This window comes from Loxodonta africana, chromosome 15 (genome assembly GCF_030014295.1).
Source record: "Loxodonta africana isolate mLoxAfr1 chromosome 15, mLoxAfr1.hap2, whole genome shotgun sequence".
NCBI classification, from domain to species: Eukaryota; Metazoa; Chordata; class Mammalia; order Proboscidea; family Elephantidae; genus Loxodonta; species Loxodonta africana.
This window is the reverse complement of record NC_087356.1, coordinates 75,845,466-75,866,129: the sequence shown is the minus strand read 5'-3', so window position 1 is coordinate 75,866,129 and position 20,664 is coordinate 75,845,466. Positions and strand designations below refer to the sequence as shown.

Below are 20,664 nucleotides of genomic sequence, written 5' to 3'. Positions count from 1 at the left end.
GCTCTGTTAAATAAGCAGAGATATCAGACCTGGGAAACTTGTTTTTCCAGTAAATCCGCTAAAAAAAATGCAGTCAGATCCCTATCAGAAATGCCTTTGCATTATAATAGCCACCTTGTTCCCTGTAGGGATGAAAGCCCGAAATATGGATCATATATGCTTGGCTGGAGCTAGTTCTGTGTTTTCAGTCCAATTAGGGAAGGATTTTTGGTCCCTGGGTTTTTTGTGGTTGCTTCTCTCAGGCCGGAAGAATGGGTTAGGAAAAGACCAAAAAAAAAAAAAAAGGGGGGGGGGGAAGAAAAGCTGTGGAGCTGGAGCCGTTCTCCCTCTGGCTCAGGAAATTCCAATGTTAATGAAGCTGCCTGGGAAGGGGAGGGGAGGGTTCAGGAAAACAGGAGAGAGTAGCACCCCAGGATATAGCCAAAGTTGCTTATCTTGCTTGGGATGACTATTTTATCTGAGACTCCCGAGGGGCCTGTCGCCTATGTGTGCTGGCTGGGTAGAGATTGCCCCCGAGGGTCTGGCCCGCAGAAGCCGCGGTCAGTTCCTCCGTTGCCAGTCCACAGCCCAGCATCAAGGTTCCCCTGCTGGGACGCTGCACTCCCGGTGTTTTTAGTCCAATTAGGGAAGGATTTTTGGTCTCTGGGTTTTTTGTGGTTGCTTCTCTCAGGCCGGAAGAATGGGTTAGGAAAAGACCAAAAAAAAAGGGAAAAGAAAAGCCGCGGAGCCGGAGCCATTCTCCCTCTGGCTCAGGAAATTCCAATGTTAATGAAGCCACCTGGGAAGGGGAGTGGAGGGTTCAGAAAAACAGGAGAGAGTAGCACCCCGGGATATAGCCAAAGTTGCTTATCTTGCTTGGGATGACTATTTTATCTGAGATTCCCGAGGGGCGTGTCGCCTAGGTGTGCTGGCTGGGTAGAGATTGCCCCCGAGGGTCTGGCCCGCAGAAGCCGCGGTCAGTTCCTCCGTTGCCAGTCCACAGCCCAGCGTCAAGGTTCACCTGCTGGGACGCTGCACTCCCGGCTCCAAAACCAGTCACTGCCTCCCGGCGACTTCTCCTCCTGGAAGCCTCATTGCTGCGCCGCCTGTGCGGACTGGCTGGGCCCCCTCCCCGGGTCAGTTCAGGAGGGTAGGGCTGCACCCCGTGTTTGCGCCGTGAGAGGATGCCGTGCTCAGCTCTCCCCTGCGCCCAGTCCTAAGCCTGGCGCCAAGGTTACCTGACTGGGACACTGGCTCCAGGCTCCGAAAACAGTCACTGCTTCCCCGTAGTTGTTCGTTCTCCGTCTCTGTCACTCAGGTCAACTCTTTAAATCTGTGTTTGTTGTTCAGGGTTCGTAGATTGTCCTGTATGTGATCGATTCACTTGTTTTTCCAAGTCTTTGTTGCAAGAGGGATCCGAGGTAGCATCTACCTAGTCAGCCATCTTGGCCCCCCAGTCTATAGTATGTTTTAAAATTAGGAAGTGTGAGCCCTCCTACTTCATTCTTCTCTTTCAACTTTGTTTTAGCTATTCGAGGCCTCTTTCCATTCCACGTAAAGCTTAGGATTGGTTTTTCTGTTTTTCTAAAGAAGGCTGCTGGAATTTTGACCAGGATTTCATTCAATCTATAGACTGCTGTAGGTAGTATTGACATCTTAAAGGTGTTAAATCTTCCAGTGCATGAACATGGAACATCTTTCCATTTATTTAAGCCCTCCTTAATCTCTTTCAGCGATATTTTACAGTTTTCATTGTATAAGTCCTTCACATCCCTGGTTAGATTTATTCCTAGGTATTTTATCATCTTCGACAATATTGTAAATGGAATTGTTCCACTAATTTCCCTTTCAAACTTCACATTGCTGGTGTATAGAAATGTAACTGATTTTTGTTTGTTGATCTTGTACCTTGCAACTTTGCTAAATTCCTCTATTAGCTCTAGAAGTTTTCCTGTGGACTCCTTGGGATTTTCTATAGATAGATAGTATCCACAAATAGAGATAATTTTACTTCTTCTTTTCCATTCTGGATACTTTCCATTTATTTATTTATTTTGTCTTTTTGCTCTGGATAGTGCTTCTAAAACAATGTTGAATAGAAGTGGTGAGAGCAGCCACCCTTGTCATGTTCCTGATTTCAAGTGGAAAACTCTCAATCTTTCTCCATTAAGTATAATGTTGGCTGTTGGGATTTTGATATATGCCCTGAATTACATCGAGGAATTTCACTTCTCTTCTAATTTTCTTTCGGGTTTTCATCAATAAAGGGTGTTGAACTTTATCAAATGCTTCTGCACCTGTAGAGATGATCCTGTGGTTTTTTTTCCTTTGTTCTATTGGTATATAAAGTTGATCGATTTTCTAATTCATTCTTGGCATAAATCCCACTTGGTTGTGGTGTATGACTCTTTTAATGTGCTGTTGGATTCTGTTCTCTAGTATTCGTTGAGGATTTTTGCATCTATATTCATAAGAGATATTGGCTAGTTGTTTTCTTTTCTTGTAGTGTTTTTGTCTGGCTTGGGTATCAGTGTTATGTTTGCTTCATAGAATGAATTGAGGAGTATTCCTTCTTTCTCTATCTTTTGGAAGAGTTTAAATAGTATTGGCTTCAATTCTTCTCTAAATGTTTAATAGAATTCCTCAGTGAAGCCACCTGGTCCAAGTCTGTTTTTTTTGTTGTTGTCGTTGAGAGGTTTTTGATCACTGATTTGATCTCTTCACTTGTTATGGGTCTGTCGAGATGTTCTTTTTCCTCTTGAGTCAATTTGGATAGGTTGTGTGCTTCTAAGAGTTTGTCTGTTTCATCTAGATTATCCAGTTTGTGGCTGTTCAATTGTTCATAATATAGTGTCCTAATTCTCTTTATTTCTGTTGGGTCAGTTGTAATGTCCTCTCTTTCATTTTTTATTTGATTGTTTGCATCTTTTCTTTGTCAATGTGGCTAAAGGTTTATCAATCTTATTGATCTTTCCAAAGAACCAACTTCTGGTATTTCTGCTCCAATCTTTGTTATTTCCTTTCTTTTGGTAGGTTTAGGCTTAGCTCTTCTCTTTCTAGTACCTGGAGTTGTTGAGTTAGATTGTTAAGTTGAGATCTTTCTTCCTTTTTTATGTAGGAATTCATTGCTGTATGTTTCCTTCTGAATACTGCCTTTGCTGCATCCATAAGTTTTGGTATGTTGTGCTTGCATTTTCATTTTACTCGTGATTCCTCTTTTGATTTCTTCCTTGGCCCATTGGTTTTTTAAAAGCATGTTGTTTAATTTCCATATGTTTGGGTATTTTCCAAGTTCTTCTTCTTTTTTTTTTAATTGACTTCTAGCTTCACTCTATGGTGGTCAGAAAAGATACTTTGTATGATTTTAATCTTCTTAAATTTATCAAGACTTGCTTTGTAACCTAAAATGTGGTCTATCCTGGAGACTGATTCATGTGCAGTAAAGTAGACTGTATACTGTGGTGCTTTTGGGTGGAGTATTCTGTATATATGTCTGTTAAGTCTCGTTGGTTTATAGTGTCATTCAGGTCATCTGCTTCCTTGTTGATCTTCTTTCTGGATGTTCTGCCCAATATTGAAAATGTATGTTTAAGTCTCCAACTAGTATTGTACTACTATCTATTTCTTCCTTCAATTCTATCAGTGTTTGCTTTATATATTTAGGTACCCTGATGTTGGGTGCATATATATTTATGATCATTAAATTTCATGGATTAGCTGACCATTTTATCACTTTAACTCTTCTTACAGATTTTATCTTAAATTGTACTTTGTCTGATATTAAGATTTCCACCCACCTCTATTTGGTTATTATTTGCATGGAATATTTTTTCCATCCTTTCACTTTCAACCTATTTATATCCTTCATGTCTTTTGTAAACAGCATGTAATTGGATCACTTTTTTTAAATCCATTTTTCCACTTTCTGCCTTTTGGTTGGAGCATTTATATTCACTGTAGTTACTGGTAAGAAGTGACCTACTTCTGCCATTTTGTTATTTGTTTTTTGTGTCTTAAGCCTTCTTTGTCTTCGTCCTTTAGTACTTCTTGCTTTTGTATTTTGCTGGTTTATTGTAGTGAGTCTTTTTGGTTCCCTTCCCTTTCTTTTTGTGTATGTTTTTAGTATCTTTTCTTAGTGGTTGCCATGAACATTATATTTAAGAGCTTGTATTTATAATATTCTAGGGAAAGTTGGTACCAACTTAAGTTCAGTAACATACAAGAAATTCTATATCATTCCTCTGTCCCCCTTTTGTCATTATCACTAATTATGTCTTTATATTTCATGTGCCCTATAACATAATTTTATCCTTACCTTTGATATATTTGCTATTAAAAATATGAAGGACAAAACATTTAGAATTATCAAGCATTGATAACTTATTACTGGCCCTTGTATATACTTGTCCATTTATACCCTCATACCCTCGTATACTCATCCATGCATTTCCCTTTATTAAGGATCTTTCTTTTTATGCATAGCTTTGAATTCCTTTCTAGCATCTTTTCCCTTCCATCTACAGAACTCCCATTAGTATTTTTCATATTTATGGTCTGGTGGATATAGACTCTCTTAGCTTCAATTTATCTGGGAATGTTTTAATTTCACCCCCATTCTTGAAGGATAGTTTTGCTGGGTACAATATTCTTGGTTGACAGTTTTTTTGTTTTTTTCCTTTCACACTTTAAATATATCATTCCATTGCCTTTTGGCTTCCAATGTTTCTGAGGAAAGATCAGCACTTAATTTTTTTTTTTACTAGGGATCCTTTGTATGTGACTCTTTGCTTATCTTTAACTGCTTTCAGGATTCTCTCTTTATCTTTAATTTTTGAGAGCCTGACTATGATGTGTCTTGGTGTAGATCTCTTTGAGTTTACCTTGCTTGGAGTTCTTTGAACTTCTTGGATTTGTAGATTCATGCCCTATGTTAGATTGGGCACATTTTCTGTCATTATTTCTTCAAACATTCTTTCTGTTCCTTTCTCATCTTCTGGAATTTCCATGATGTGTATATTAGGTGTCTTGTCATTGATCCATGATTGCATTAAACTGTGCTCAGGCTTCTTGAGCCTCTGTTCCTCTTCAATGTCTATAATATTAACTGTCTTATCCTCTAATTTGCTGGTTCTTTCTTCTGTCTGATTAAGTCTGTTGGAAAGTCCTTCTGTTATGTTTCTCATTTCACTTATTGTTCCTTTCAGTTGCAATATCTCTTTTTTTAGATCTTCATTTTGTTCTTGAATTCTTTGTTTGTTTTAGCTCTTTGTTTTCTCTTAGTTCTTCGATTATGTTTAACATTGCTGTATTATATTCCTCCTTTTTTTTTTCCTTATTTGGTCATCCCTATATGCACTTTTGGAGACCTGGTGGCACAATGGCTAAGAGCTACAGTGAGCTACAGCTGCTGACCAAAAGGTTGGCAGTTCGGATCCACTAATCACTCCTTAGAAATCATACGGGACAGTCCTACTGCATCCTATAGGGTAGCTATGAGTCAGAATCAACTCAACAGCAATGGGTATGTGCACTTTCACTCCCTTTGTCATGCTCATTTTTATGGACCATTGCTTCTCTGTTCTTTGCATGTCTTGTGATTTTTTTGTTGAGGCATTGGAATTTTCAAGAGTGTTAACTTTCTCAGGTTTCCCCAGTAGTTGGTGTTTTTGCCAGCAATCATTTCTGCAAGAAAGTCTTAGGTAGGCAGAGGCTTCAGTTTTTACTTACCTGTTTCACCCTCTGCTTTTTAAATAGAATGCCTCTCAATATGGGGTTGATGTTTCCTCATGATTAGAATCAGGTTATGCATCCCCAGTCAGAATCCTACATAAGTGTTGTATGTTTTTCTCATGTTGTCCTATCACATGCAGAAGCACTCTTTGTCCATCTTTCCCTCATTGGTGATGTTCATTTTCATCCCCTGCTCAAGAATTTATTGACTATCTCTACTATGTAGTTGCTGTGTTTCTTCCTTGTAACTAATAAACAACCTGTAGGAAGATATGCAAATATCCTGCTCCTCATCAAAATTCTCTTCTCGGGTTTAGTGCGCATTGGTGATTTTTGCCTGTATTAATCTTTACTATATGATTGCAAAATAGTGGTTTCCAACTCCAGTACTCCCTCTGTTTTTACCAGCCAGCAGTTGCCATTCTGCTGTAAGCACGAACCCTCTCTTCTCTTTCTCTGTTTCTCTCTCCCATCATTCCTTTCACCCTCTATCTGTCTACAGGCAGAACCAGGTTACAAACGAGTTCCTTCCTAAGTCTGTCTTTAAGTTGAATTTCTACACGAGTTGGGACAGTTAGGTATGATTCATATCTAACGTCAGTCAAATGTTTGTCTTAGTATATGTCGTTGTTGCTAGGTGCCGTCGAGTTGGTTCCGACTCATAGCGACTCTATGCACAACAGAATGAAACACTGCCTAATCCTGAGCCATCCTTACAATCATTGTTACGCTTGAGCTCATTGTTGCAGCCACTGTGTCAATCCACCTCATTGAGGGTCTTCCCCTTTTCCATTGACCCTGTACTCTGCCAAGCATGATGTCCTTCTCCAGGAACTGATCCCTCCTGACAACATGTCCAAAGTATGTAAGATGCAGCCTTACCATCCTTGCTTCTAAGGAGCATTCTGGTTGTACTTCTTCTAAGACAGATTTTTTCATTCTTTTGGCAGTCCATGGTATATTCAATATTCTTTGCCAACACCACAATTTAAAGGCGTTAATTCTTCTTTGGTCTTCCTTATTCATTGTCCAGCTTTCCAATGCATATGATGCAATTGAAAATATCATGGCTTGGGTCAGGCACACCTTAGTCTTCAAGGTGATGTTTCTGCTTTTTAACACTTTAAAGAGGCCTTTTGTAGCAGATTTGCCCAGTGCAATGAGTCTTTTGATTTCTTGACTGCTGCTTCCATGGCTGTTGATTGTGCATCCAAGTACAATGAAATCCTTGACAACTTCAATCTTTTCTCCGTTTATCATGATGTTGCCCATTGGTCCAGTTGTGAGGACTTTTGTTTTCTTTATGTTGAGGTGCAATCTATACTGAAGGCTGTGGTCTTTGATCTTCATTAGTAAGTGCTTCAAGTCCTCTTCACTTTTGGCAAGCAAGGTTATGTCATCTGCATAACGCAGGTTGTTAATGAGTCTTCCTCCAATCCTGATGCCATTCTTCTTCATATAGTCCAGCTTCTCGTATTATTTGGTTTTATGTTGAGGTGCAATCTATACTGAAGGCTGTGGTCTTTGATCTTCATTAGTAAGTGCTTCAAGTCCTCTTTACTTTCGGCAAGCAAGGTTGTGTCATCTGCATAACGCAGGTAGTTAATGAGTCTTCCTCCAGTCCTGATGCTGTTCTTCTTCATATAGTCCAGCTTCTCATATTATTTGGTTTTATGTTGAGGTGTAATCTACACTGAAGGCTGTGGTCTTTGATCTTCATTAATAAGTGCTTCAAGTCCTCTTCACTTTCAGCAAGCAAGGTTATGTCATCTGCATAATGAAGGTAGTTCATGAGTCTTCCTCTAATCCTGATGCCCTGTTCTTCTTCATATAGTCCAGCTTCTTGAATTATTTGCTCAGCATACGGATTGAATAGGTATGGTGAAAGAATACAACCCTGATGCATGCCTTTCCTGACTTTAAACCAATCAGTGTGCCCTTGTTTTGTCTGAACAACTGCCTCTTGATCTATGTAAAGGTTCCTCATGAGCACAATTAAGTCTTCTGGAATTCCCATTTTTTGCAACGTTGTCCATAATTTGTCATGATCCACACAGTTGAATGCCTTTGCATAGTCAATAAAACACAGGTAAACATCCTTCTGGTATTCTCTGCTTTCAGCCAGGATCCATCTGACATCAGCAATGATACCCCTGGTTCCACATCCTCTTCTGAAACCAGCCTGAATTCCTGGCAGTTCCCTGTCAATATACTGCTGCAGCCGTTTTTGAATGATCTTCAGCAAAATTTTGCTTGCATGTGATATTAATGATAAAAACCTGTTCTATAATTTCCAAGTTCGGTTGGATCACCTTTCTTGGAAATAGGCATACATATGGATCTCTTCCAGTCAGTTGGCCAGGAAGCTGTCTTCCATATTTCTTGGCGTAGATGAGTGAGCACCTCCAGCACTACATCTGTTTGTTGAAATATCTCAATTGATATTCCATCAATTCCTGGGGACTTGTTTTTCGCCAATCCCTTCAGAGCAGCTTGGACTTCTTTCTTCAGTACCATCGGTTCCTGATCATATGCCACCTCTTGAAATGGTTGAACATTGACTAATTCTTTTTGGTATAATGACTCTGTATATTCCTTCCATCTTCTTTTGATGCTTCCTGTGCTGTTTAATATTTTCCCCACAGAATCCTTCACGTTCGTCAGTTCTTTCACTTGAGAAACACTGAGCGTGTTCTTCCCTTTTGGTTTTCCATCTCCAGCTCTTTGCACATGTCATTATAATACTTTACTTTGTCTTCTCGAGATGCCCTTTGAAATCTTCAGTTCTTTTACTTCATCAATTCTTCCTTTTGCTCTAGCTGCTCGACGTTCGAGAGCAAGTTTCAGAGTCTCCTCTGACATCCATCTTGGTCTTTGCTTTCTTTCCTGTCTTTTCAATGACCTCTTGCTTTCTTCATGTATGATGTCCTTGATGTCATTCCACAACTTGCCTGGTCTTTGGTCACAAGTGTTCAATGCGTCAAATCTATTCTTGAGATGGTCTCTAAATTCAGGTGCGATAGACTCAAGGTCGTATTTTGGCTCTCGTGGACTTGCTCTGATTTTCTTCAGCTTCAGCTTGAACTTGCATATGAGCAATTGATGCCCTGTTCCAGAGTCGGCCCCTGGTCTTGTTCTGACTGATAATATTGAGCTTTTCCATCGTCTCTTTCCACAGATGTAGTCAGTTTGATGTCTGTGCATTCCCTCTGGCAAGGTCTATGTGTCTAGTTGCTGTTTATGTTGGTGAAAGAAGGTATTTGCAAAGAAGAAGTCATTGGCCTTGCAAAATTCTATCATTCGATCTCTGGCATTGTTTCTATCACCAAGGCTACATTTTCCAACTACTGATCCTCCTTCTTTGTTTCCAACTTTTGCATTCCAGTCACCAGTAATTATCAATGCATCTTGATTGCATGTTCGATCAATTTCAGACTGCAGCAGCTGAAAAAAATCTTCTATTTCTTCATCTTTGGCCCTAGTGGTTGGTGCGTATATTTGAATAATAGCCGTATTAACTGATCTTCCTTGTAAGTGTATGGATATTATCCTATCACTGATAGCATTGTACTTCAGGATGGATCTTGGAACGTTCGTTTTGACGATGAATGCAACACCATTCCTCTTCAAGTTGTCATTTCCAGCGTAGTAGACTATATGGTTGTCCGATTCACAATGGCTAATACCAGTCCATTTCAGATCACTAATGCCTAGGATATCGATGTTTATGTGTTCCAATTCATTTTTGATGATTTCCAATTTTCCTAGACTCATACTTTGTACATTCTAGGTTCTGATCATTAATGGATGTTTGCAGCTGTTTCTTCTCATTTTGAGTCGTGCCACATCAGCAAATGAAGGTTCTGAAAGCTTTACTCCATCCATGTCATTAAGGTCAACTCTACTTTGAGGAGGCAGCTCTTCCCCAGTCATCTTTTGAGTGCCCTCCAACCTGGGGGCTCATCTTCCAGCACTGTATCAGACAATGTTCCTCTGCTATTCATAAGGTTTTCACTGGCTAATGCTTTTCAGAAGTAGACTGCCAGGTCCTTCTTCCTAGTCTGTCTTAGTCTGGAAGCTCAGCTGAAACCTGTCCTCCATGGGTGACCCTGCTGGTATCTGAATACTGGTGGCATAGCTTCCAGCATCACAGCAACACGCATGCCCCCACAGTATGACAAACTGACAGACATATGGGGGTTTTCTATGTTCTTCTTCATTTATTTCTGCTCTGATCTTTATTATTTCCTTTCTTCTGGTGGTTGTGGGCTTCTTTTGCTGTTCTCTTTGTATTTGGTCAAGTTGCATAACTAATATTTTGATTTTGTCCCTCTCTTCTTTTTTGATGTGTGCATCTAGTGCTACAAATTGACATCTGTATGTTTTTATGCATAAAAAATTAAAGAAACATTTCCAGATACATGAAAACTTCTTTAACATAATAATACAGAAATAATAATAATGTTTTGATGAACATTGCAAAGTAGCACTTGTTTTTTATTGCAAACCATTGTACATACCTCAAATTTTTAATATAGTAGGTTTTACAGGGGTTGGTTTATTACTACAGTTGTACATAAGTCAGACATTCTTAACCTGGGGACTGCCTGTGTCTATCTTCTTTTCATCATCATCATCATCTTATTAATATGGATTTATGAATTCCTATTTTTATCATGGTTTATATTTCATATTACATTTGTTAATTATTTTAAAATTGTTCCAGTAGGCTTTTCTGTCCTTTTGCCATGCCTTTATCATTTTTTGAACACTTTCTTACTTTCTGGAATAACGAGGTGCTCCACACTCATTGCTTACCTTCTTTGTCCTGGAGTAGAATCAGCCATGTCTCCAAGGAGCTCTGATTCTTTTTGTGGGGAATATTATTAGAAACCAAGGTCTGGGTGAGGTGTGCTCATTGCTATGAGAGTGCCTTTGCTTTGCTTCTAGGCCCTTTCAATGGACAGCGCTAAGGGCTACACACACACACACACACACAACACACACACACATCTTCTATTGTTTTGTTCGTTCTCTTTTAGTTTAAAAATTCTTTTAATAGACTTTTTTTTTAAGAGCAATTGTAGCTTTATAGGAAATTTGTGGAAAAAGTACATAGAATTCCCATATACCCTCCTCCCCTGCACAACATTTCTCCTATTGTTAACACCTGCATACATGTGATACACTTGTTACAATTGAGAAACCAATGTTATTACATTAGTATTCACTAAAATCTAGAGTTTACATTAGAGTTCACAACTTGGGTTGTACAGTCCTATGGATTTTGACAAATACACAGTGTGTCATGCATCCACCGTTACAGTGTCATACAGAGTAATTTCCCTGCCCTAAATATGCCTCATGTTCCACTCTATTTTTTAAAACTCAGATTTCTACACTTGAGAAAGTCAAAGAAGTACATGGAGGGTTGGTTGTTGTCATCTCAGAGAAGGGTGGTTATGTGCCTGGCAAGTGTTAACCATCCTGCAAAAAACCAAAAACCAAACTCATTACTTGATTCCGACTCATAGTGACCCTGTAGGACAGAGAAGAACTGCTCCATAGGGTTTCCAAGGGCAGCTGGTGGATTCAAACTGCTGACCTTTTGGTTAGCAGACGAGCTCTTAACCACTGTGCCACCAGCAGATGGTGTTAAATCTTAAAGCTGGAATTCTGGGAGCACACAGGAGGGGAGAGGCCCCAAGATTTCTCTTGATCGCCACATCTAGTAGGACCTTCTTTTCCCAAAGCCTTCTTTTAATCCATCTCCCTGCATCCTCTTCTGCCCTATCTCCACCTTATTGAACATGATTTCTGTCCCTGCTCACACACCCAGCTTCTTTCTAGATGTATTTAAATCACAGCGTGGACTGCCAGAGTCTCCCCCAGACTAAATCCATTTTGTTGCCAGGCTGTCAGTGCCATCCTTTTTGACCGCTAACTCCTAACCAGCAGGCAGTGTTTCTGGGTTGTTTTTGTACCATGCCAAGCACAATATGGTGGCTTTGTGCATGCCAAGCACAGCAGTGTGATGGGGATGATTCTTCTTTCCCTGTGTGCAATGGCTGCTGAAAAGACCTTCTTGCCATCCCTCATCTGGGCCAACAGAGCTGGAGAGAGCTTTCATAAGTAACTTTTCTTAGAGAGAGATATGGGTAGAAGCAGCCACGTGGAACATGGCATCCTCAGGCAAAGAGCCAGGGCTCCAACTTGAAACATCCCCCAGGATGTCTCATGTAGACCTTTAGTACGTGGATCTGGAGAGAAGGACCTGAAACATGCACACTTGGTTAATCAAGTGTCCGGGTACTAAGGGGTTAATCTGGTTGGGGTCTTGCAGAGTGGGGATTGAATGGACAGCAGCTGCAAATCAGGAACACAATCTTCTGTGAACCTAGAGAGAGAGGACCACTGCTTCTGTATTCAGATATTTTTAACCAGCTCTCTTGCTGGCCGAGCCAGGCTGCCAAATTAAGCAATTTCACAGAGGCATCGAGGGAAGTTTTATTACTGCACGTCTGTATGTTCCAGACTTTCAGACAAATTCAGACAACACAGTAAGTCATAAAGCGAGAGCCATTTAAATAAGTCATGTTATTTCTATCGCCATAAACCTGCAGTCAGTGTTATAACATTCATAATTTCGAGACCAATGTGAAAATCCCTCTATGCAGACATATTTAATTAGTGCTGAACTAGCCTTTAACTCCAAAGCTGTATGGTATTGTAGTTGATGGGGAGGGCAATGGGGAGTGGAGACAGTCCTTTAGCCTAGAAAAAAGATTTGCTTCCAGGACACACTGCGGAACAATTGAGTTGGTACTTTTGGGCAAAACTATTATTGCCATGCAATTTATTTCTTTGTAATGTCTTTTATGTCCTTGGATTGTATTAAGGAGTGAGTGTCTGTATAAGAGCCAAAGGAAATTTTAAAGGCAAGATCTTATTCTCCCCGGAGATGGTGGGCACCTTCACGGATCTCTAGATTTCACGGACTTGTTGGTAGATTTCTTCTGGGATCCTAGATTCTGTCCATGACTATGTCGAGTTCTGACAAACCAAAGTAACAGAGAAAGGGAAAGGTTACCCAAAACTCAACAGTGAACAGCACATGAAGTTTGTGTGCTGTGCTTTTTGACTGAGAGACTTCCCTGCCAAGGAAGGCTTCTTGGTGGAAGTGCAATTTGAAATGAAACTTGAAGGATTGATGAGATTTGGCTTGTGGGAAGACAGTCCAGGCAGAGGAAAAAGACTAGGTGGGAGTGAGCATGGTACAGAGGGTCAGGAGAAGGCGGAGGCAACCAGAGGACATCAGTAGCAGGAAAGTGAAAGACAAAAGAAAAGACATGGAACTAATTTCTAGAACAAAAAATACCTACATAAAGCCTAACTGTATACTAGAGTATAAAGAGAGGAAGACATAACATTTATTTAGACTTTACTTTGGGCTCAATATATGAGGCTATTAATCCTCAGAACAACCCTGCCAGGTAAGTATTGTCCTTATTTTGAAAAAGAAGAAACTGAAGCTCAAAGACATCCCCAGGCCTCTGTGGCCCCCAAACACGTGTTCTTTCCAGTACAACACACTGCCTCTCCACAACTCTAGACTTACAGTCAGGAGATATGGGTTCATATCCCAACTCTGGTACTTAATAGCTAGCTGGGTTGAGTCACTGAACTGCAGGTTCTTCATCTATAAGATAGGGATAATAAGATTTACCTTACTTTGCAGGTTGTTGAGATAAAGTACACAAAGATGCTCAAGACAGCACCTGGCATGTAGCAGGTGATCAATACATGCTCATGGAATCAGAATCCTGTACATGGCACGTGAGTGAGGGGTTCACTGAACCTTTGATCACCCCGACTGAGGATGACAGTGGTGCTGCTCATGTGGCATTTATCAAGCTCACTGAGCTGTACAAATGAGTACACATACACTTGCATGCACGCACCTGCGTGCACGTATGCATGCATGCACACACACACACATTCCCACCTCTGACTGCTGTTCCTTTCTCAAGCCTGTCTTCTCCTTGACCACCCTCAGCTCTGGAGTGCCCGGAGAACAGCCATTTTGAGGAGTGCATGACGTGTACGGAGACCTGTGAAACCCTGGCCCTGGGCCCCATCTGTGTGGATAGCTGCTCTGAGGGCTGTCAGTGTGACGAGGGCTATGCCCTGCAGGGCAGCCAGTGTGTTACCCGGAGCGAGTGTGGCTGCAACTTCGAGGGGCACCAACTCGCCACCAATGAGACCTTCTGGGTGGACCTGGATTGCCAGATCTTCTGCTATTGCAATGGTACAGACAACAGCGTCCACTGTGAGACCATCCCCTGCAGGGCTGATGAGTACTGCACGGAGGAGGGCGGCCTGTACTACTGCCAGGCCCGCACTGATGCCTCCTGCATTGTCTCAGGCTATGGCCACTATCTGACCTTTGATGGCTACCCCTTTGACTTCCAGACCAGCTGCCCATTCATCCTGTGCACCACAGGAAACAGGCCTAGCTCAGACACTATCCCCAAGTTCATCGTCACAGCCAAGAATGAGGACCGGGACCCATCGCTGGCCTTGTGGGTCAAGCAGGTGGACGTGACTCTGTTTGGCTACAGCATTGTGATTCACCGGGCCTACAAACACACTGTGCTGGTGAGTAGTCACAGGCTGGATCTCAAGAGTTAGTCACGGGGATGCTGGGACAGGGGTCACAGGTAGGCTGGAGCTGAATCAGGCTAGTCTAGAATCCAAGGGTTAGAGCGGGGGAGGGTCCTGGAGATTTTCTGTCACTTAATCTTACAGATAAGGAAACCAAGGCACAGAGAGAAAAATGATTTTCCCAAGTCACGGAAAACTAATTAAGAGCAGACGCAACTCTAGAAATGGAGCCTTTTACATTGCAGCATAGTCTATCACACAGACTTGGGAGTCACCAGACCTAGATTTGAATTCCACTGTGGCTACTGCCCTGGGCAGTCACTTCCCCTCCTGGCTCAGTCACTTCATCTGTAAAAGAGAACACATGCCTAGCACAGATTAGGCGTCTATAAGAGGTGCCATTGTCATAACTCATCTCCTTCTGTCTTTTAAGATCAGAATTTCACTTACCTGCTTCTGGCCTCCTTCTATGGAGTCCCTGGATGGTACAAATGGTTAAGCACTGGGCTACTAACCGAAAGGTTGGGGGTTCAAATCCACCCAGATGCACATCAGAAGAAAGGCCTGGTGATCTACATCTGAAAAACCACAGCCATTGAAAACCTTGTAGAGTTCTACTCTGACACACGTGAGGTTGCTGTGAGTCAGAGCAGTCTCGATGGCAACAGGTTTTGTTTTGGTTTTTGGCTTTTTTTTTTTTTTTTGGTCTCCCTCTAGTTCTTCCATCTCCACAGTTGGTTTCCACCGGATCCCAGGAGTTCAGGAGCTTTGAACTCATTCGGAGCATTCAGGGGATGTCCTACAATCTCTTTATTCACCTGTGGCTTTAGTTTTACCGTTTTCTACCCTTACCACCCAAAGAGCATTCCCTTTGACCATGAAGACAGATGAAAAGTAGGGATTGAGAAATTCCATGTACTCCTTGTCATCTAGCCTGACAAGATCAAACCAGAAACAGGCCCAGTCACTCCTTGGCCAGTGTCTTCCTCTGAACATAACTGAAAACACTAACAAGCAAGCCAACAGCCTCTGTCCTTAGCATTCTGGATGAGCTGATTTAGGATGTGGGCTCTTAACGTTATTATTGTAGGTCCTTGTCATAATTTATCCACCCCTACTGTGGTGGCATGGCAGTTAAGAACTACAGCTGCTAACCAAAAGGTCGGCAGTTCAAATCCACCAGGCGCTCCTTGGAAATCCTATGGGGCAGTTCTACTCTGTCTTATAGGGTCACTGTGAGTTGGAATTGACTTGATAGCAACGGGCTTTTTGGAAGGGGACCCTGGACCCTGGTGGCCTAGTGGTTAAGAGTTCGGCTGCTAACCAAAATATTGGCAGTTCAGATCCACCAGCTGCTCCTTGGAAACCCTATGGGGCAGTTTTACTCTCTCCTTTAGGGTCACTATGATTCAGCATTGACACAATGACAACGAGTTGGTTTTTCTGTAAGGAGGCTTCTTTTCATCTTGTATATTCTCTTTAAAATTCTGAGTCATTATTAGAGTTACCTGAGCAACTACACTGATTTCTTTTCTTCCTTGAGATTTTCCTAAACCCATCTGCTCCTTTAAAGATCACAGTCCAGAAAACCTATGGGGTAGTTCTATTCTGTCACATGGGGTCATTATGAGTTGAAAATCAACTTGATGGCACCGAACAGCAACAACAACTTCTCTGACAATGAGAGGTTCCCAAGCCTCTTGAACTGTGTTCCCTTTCACATCTATTGGAAATCTACCTTCTTAGTCTCTAAGGTAGAGATCTTACCATGCCCATTCTTTGCGTTTTTGGATAATATGAATCTAAACTCCTGGTTGTTTCCCTCTATGCTTTCGTAACAGTGTGTTCCTGTATCCATTACTGCATTTATCACATTGTCTCTTACCGTGGTGGTTGCCTAACTCACTCAATATTAATCGTAGGCTTCTTGAGAGGTGGGCCCACACCTAATTTATCTTTATGTTGAATGAATGTGCAGTGATTTGCAGATAGTGACACTCAAAACATTTTGCCAACTGGATGAATGAGATGACATAATAACCTCATTCTTCCAAGGTTCCTGTCACTTTCGTTTTGCTACTGGTCACTTCTTCAGCAATTGGGGGGATTAAATGGCCATTGAGACGAGTCAGGAATGTATCAGATGCTTTGCTTTTAGCCACATAAGATTCCCAGCAGACATCTGGGTAGCTGTAGTTGCCCGTTACAATAACTTTCCTCTGTTGCATTTGCATCGCGTCAAAACGAACGTATCAATCATTTTGTCCATGTCGCCTACGTCATTTTTGTCTTTTTCTTCTTTTCTCCTCATCTGATATATTTCCAGCCTTAGATTTGCAAATTTTCATGCAGTTACCTATTTCCTTGTCATTCAACACTCTTCCACCTTTCTAACTTACAGGCTTTTTTCTTTTAAAATATAATCTGTTCATAGATCCTGTCCTAACCTAGCTTATTATGAAATAATATTTTATGCTTTGGGTTGCGTGCACTTGGCATTGAGGTACATGGATATCTGAGGCCACACGTGTGGTTTTCTGACCTCTCCCCAGTTATTTTCGCAGCTAGACCACTGGATCCTTACCAGGGTTTCCCTCCCCCTCCACATTCGGGCTAAGTCCCTAGAAGGTCAGCTCACCTTCCAGGCATGTGTCCTACCCAATCTCATGAGATGTGTTCATGGCTAAAGTCAAGGTACATGAACCACACAGCTGGCTTCTTCCTCACACAAAGAGATGAGGAGCGGGCTGGATAATGGGGGGGAAGTGGGTAAAGAGAGAATAACGAGCATCGAGGAGGAACTAATTAAAAAGTTGGGAGACCCTTTGCCAGGACCCTTCTTTCTAAGCCACCCAAATGTCCTGAGTGCCCAAACTGGGAACAGGATATGCAGCCTTCAAATCCCTGACAAGAAAACGAAGTTCAGGATTCATTGAAATGTTCTTTTCTTTTGGGGCCTGGGGGATAGATTTAGCAGTTACTTTGAATTATTAATATGCATCAGAGGATCTGCTTATTCAATGATTTGCATTTGTTTTTCCCATGATGTTATTATTAGTCACCAGCTCTCCCTGAGCCTGAAGAATAATGGCCATCATAATGACAGCGTGAAATGAAGTGCGGGCAAAACACAGCCCAGAGCCCCCGGTCACTGCCAGTGCTCTCAGCAATGGAGGCTGACAGGAAAGTGACTTCTTGGGACATGGGATCCCCTATGACTCTGCCCTTTTCCTGCATTGAGCAGCACTGCAGGGTGTGGGAAAATGCACAGAGCCAAGGGAAAATAGAGATAAACATGCTCTCCCTCTACCAGGCAGGGATGTGGGGGTGAGCAAGAGAAGGGGAGACACCCCTAGGTGCACCATGGTGCCCACAGCTGCACTGTCCTCAATTAGAGCCCAGCAGAGGCAGCATCTCTCCTGCCATCTCCCCTGAGGCTTCAACACAGCCAAGAACTTCATGGCCCAGGCCAAGGGGAAGGTTTTCAGGATGCCCACACCAGTCTCCTGTGTCTTTATGGCCTATTGCCAGTGCTGTGGCCATCAGAGAAGAGTGTTTGAGTATCACTCTAGCTCAGTCTAGTTCAACAAGCCTGTATTAACTTCTATTCTGTACCAAGCCCTGGGGCACAAAAACAAATCAAACATGGCTTCTGTCTGAAGAGTGCTCAGAGTGCAGTGGGAGAGAAGGACACATTAACAGATAATGTAACATGAGGGGCTGCAAGGATGTCTCCCACAGAGGACAGTGACAGCACAGCAAAGGGGCTGCCTAAGCCAGCCTGGGGGCTTCAGGAAAGGCTTCCTGGAAGAGATGACCCAGAGCTGAGCCCTGAAGGGGTACATTAGCCAGGCAGAGAATGAAGTAAAGGCATTCTAGGAAAAAGAAACATCAGTGAAGTCCCAGAGGTATAACACAGCTTGGGGTAGGTGGGACCTCAGAACAGTTCCTCTAGGGAGCATGAGGTGGGGAACAGAGAGCTGGCAGAAGAGGCTGTAGAAGTAGGTTAGGGTCAGTTGTTTAAAGCAAAGCTCTCTACTGAAATCTAATACATGGTCTTAGTACCAGTACTTAAAAATGTTGACTACATTTGCCCATGTGCACTCCCATTTGTCTGTCTTCTTCTCTTCCGCCTCTGCAGCTTCCTCCTCCATCCATCCATCTATCTCTGTTTCCATACCAACCACTTCTTTTTCTCTGACCTCCTCTCCCATAGGTCCCTCTGCATTTCTCACTCACAAAGAGAGAGAGGGCAGCGACGTTGGGATGGAGGTCAATTCATGGGGCTTCAGAGACAAAGCCAAGACAGCCCTGTGAGAGGGAGGGTATTCTTTCTCAGGCTTCTCTTTGGCAATGGCAGACTTTGCAAGCTTTTTAGCTTTAATCCAATTATGTTGCTTCCCTGAGGTATTGCTTCCTGCCTGAAACCAGTTGCCAAGAATATAAAATGTGGAACGCTTAGGAAGAAAACCAAACGGACACACACAGGCTTTTGAGTGCAGTGCTTTCAGTTTATTAGTTGTAAGCCTACGAGGCAAGGCAGAGTCCCCACAGGCTCCACTTCTCTTAGCAACCTGCCACATGTGGGTTCTGTGTTTACAGAAGTGTCTACATCGCTCACCAGACACCCTCTCGCTGCTCTGCCCACCCTCCACATACCTGCCGCCTAGATGATGGGCCATCAACATCCTCTTCTCTTCCTCCTTTCTAACCCACTCTCCCCTGTGCCTGACTCCATTTCATCTTCCTACTTACGCATCTTGTCCGTCTGTCATCCCCTCTGCCTATTGGGTTTCCAACCTGTCCTTTCCTATGAGGTCCACCAACACACTCATTCTAAAGCATTTTTAGAAGCCTTGACCTCGATTTTCAACAAGCTGCTGTCCACTCTGTCTCCTCTCCCTTATATCGAAATTTCCTGATGGTCGGCTCTGCTTCCTTATCGCCTATTTCCCATGTGACCTCTACAATCTGACTTCTGGCCTCATCATTCTACTGAAATCTCTTACTGAAGTCATTGATGAATCTTCGGTTTTTTTTTTTTTTGCAAAACGAACGGGGATTTTTCAGGCTTTATCTCTCAGAGACTCTCTGCCCTGTGTGACGTTGCATACAAGGCCCTCCTCTGTGGTCCAGCCCTGCCCACCTCTCCATCTTCGTCTCCCACATCTCCTAAGTCCACACTTTATGCTCTAGCAGCACTGAATTGCTGGGAATCTTTGTGTTTCTCATGCTTCTTCTCCCCTTCGGGTCTTTCCTCATGAGGTGCTGTCTTCTGGGAACTCCCTTTCTTTACTCCCATTCCGCTTTGATTGGCCAACACCAACTCATCCTTTAAGACCAGGTGTGGGCGTCATCTTCTTCAGGAATCCCTGGGTCTGTCCCCAGGATGACTCAGGTACCTGTGCATCTGTTTATCTCTAGTGCTGCTTTTCTCAGATGACATTGTTATTTTCTGTTTATGTACCTGGCTCTCCCATTTGCCTGTGATCTCCTAGACAGAGGCCCTGTGCCTTATCCCAGCATTTAGTACAGTGCCTGGTAGGCAGTAGTGTCAAATTCCTGTCTACTGGATGGATGGATGAATGAGTTCTGCCTAGAAGAACGTTCATAGAAGAAGAAATAGTTGAATTGAGTTGAGTTTTGAAGGGTGAGTATTGCCCAGTGGGCATCCTTGCTGTCTTAGGTCAGGTTCCCAGAGGCAGAGTCGAGAAGGGGGTTTTTAGAGAAGTGAGGGAAACAGTGTAGGGCAGGGGGTGAGACCTTAGTATGTGGTCTAAGCAGGAGTCCAGCTTCAGCTTGATCCACTGACAGCTCTGGAGCATGGATTATACCCCAAAGTTAGTCTCACCTTAGGCAAAGGGGCAGTCCTTTGTACTCCTGTGTCAGTCAGTCATTGGTTGAGGGCTGCATTTGAGGTGGTTGGGTTGGGGTTGGGAGTCATAATGTCCTGGGCAAGGTGGCTTCCATTTGGCCAATGCGAGCAGTGAGTTATTACTAGCCCACAGACACAGTGGCTGAAAAAAAGAGGACCTGGGTGGGACACCCAAAGCATCCACCACATGTGCGAAGAGAACAGTCTAGGAAATGGCAGGGTAGAATGATGCCACTTGGTCCATTCGGGGGACTGCAAACTGTTGGGAATGGCTGGAGAAGAGGAAGCAAGTAGGCTGGGACTGAGAGGTGGGGCTGGTTCCTGGAGAGCCCTGTGTGATGGGCTAAGGCTGTCAGACATTTTACTTAAGCCTGGGAGAGGGTTTTCAGTAGTGAATGAACTGCTTTCAATCCCCT

At 42.8% G+C, this 20,664-nt stretch overlaps 1 protein-coding gene across 1 annotated transcript in view; it reads left to right on the top strand.

The window, feature by feature from the left end:
• TECTA (tectorin alpha) overlaps nucleotides 1-20,664 on the top strand; it is a 101,839-nt gene that overhangs the window by 39,873 nt on the left and 41,302 nt on the right. The window contains exon 10 of the mRNA XM_064268940.1: nucleotides 13,766-14,367. Coding sequence (XP_064125010.1) covers nucleotides 13,766-14,367 — 602 coding nt within the window. The remainder of the gene's footprint in view (nucleotides 1-13,765; nucleotides 14,368-20,664) is intronic.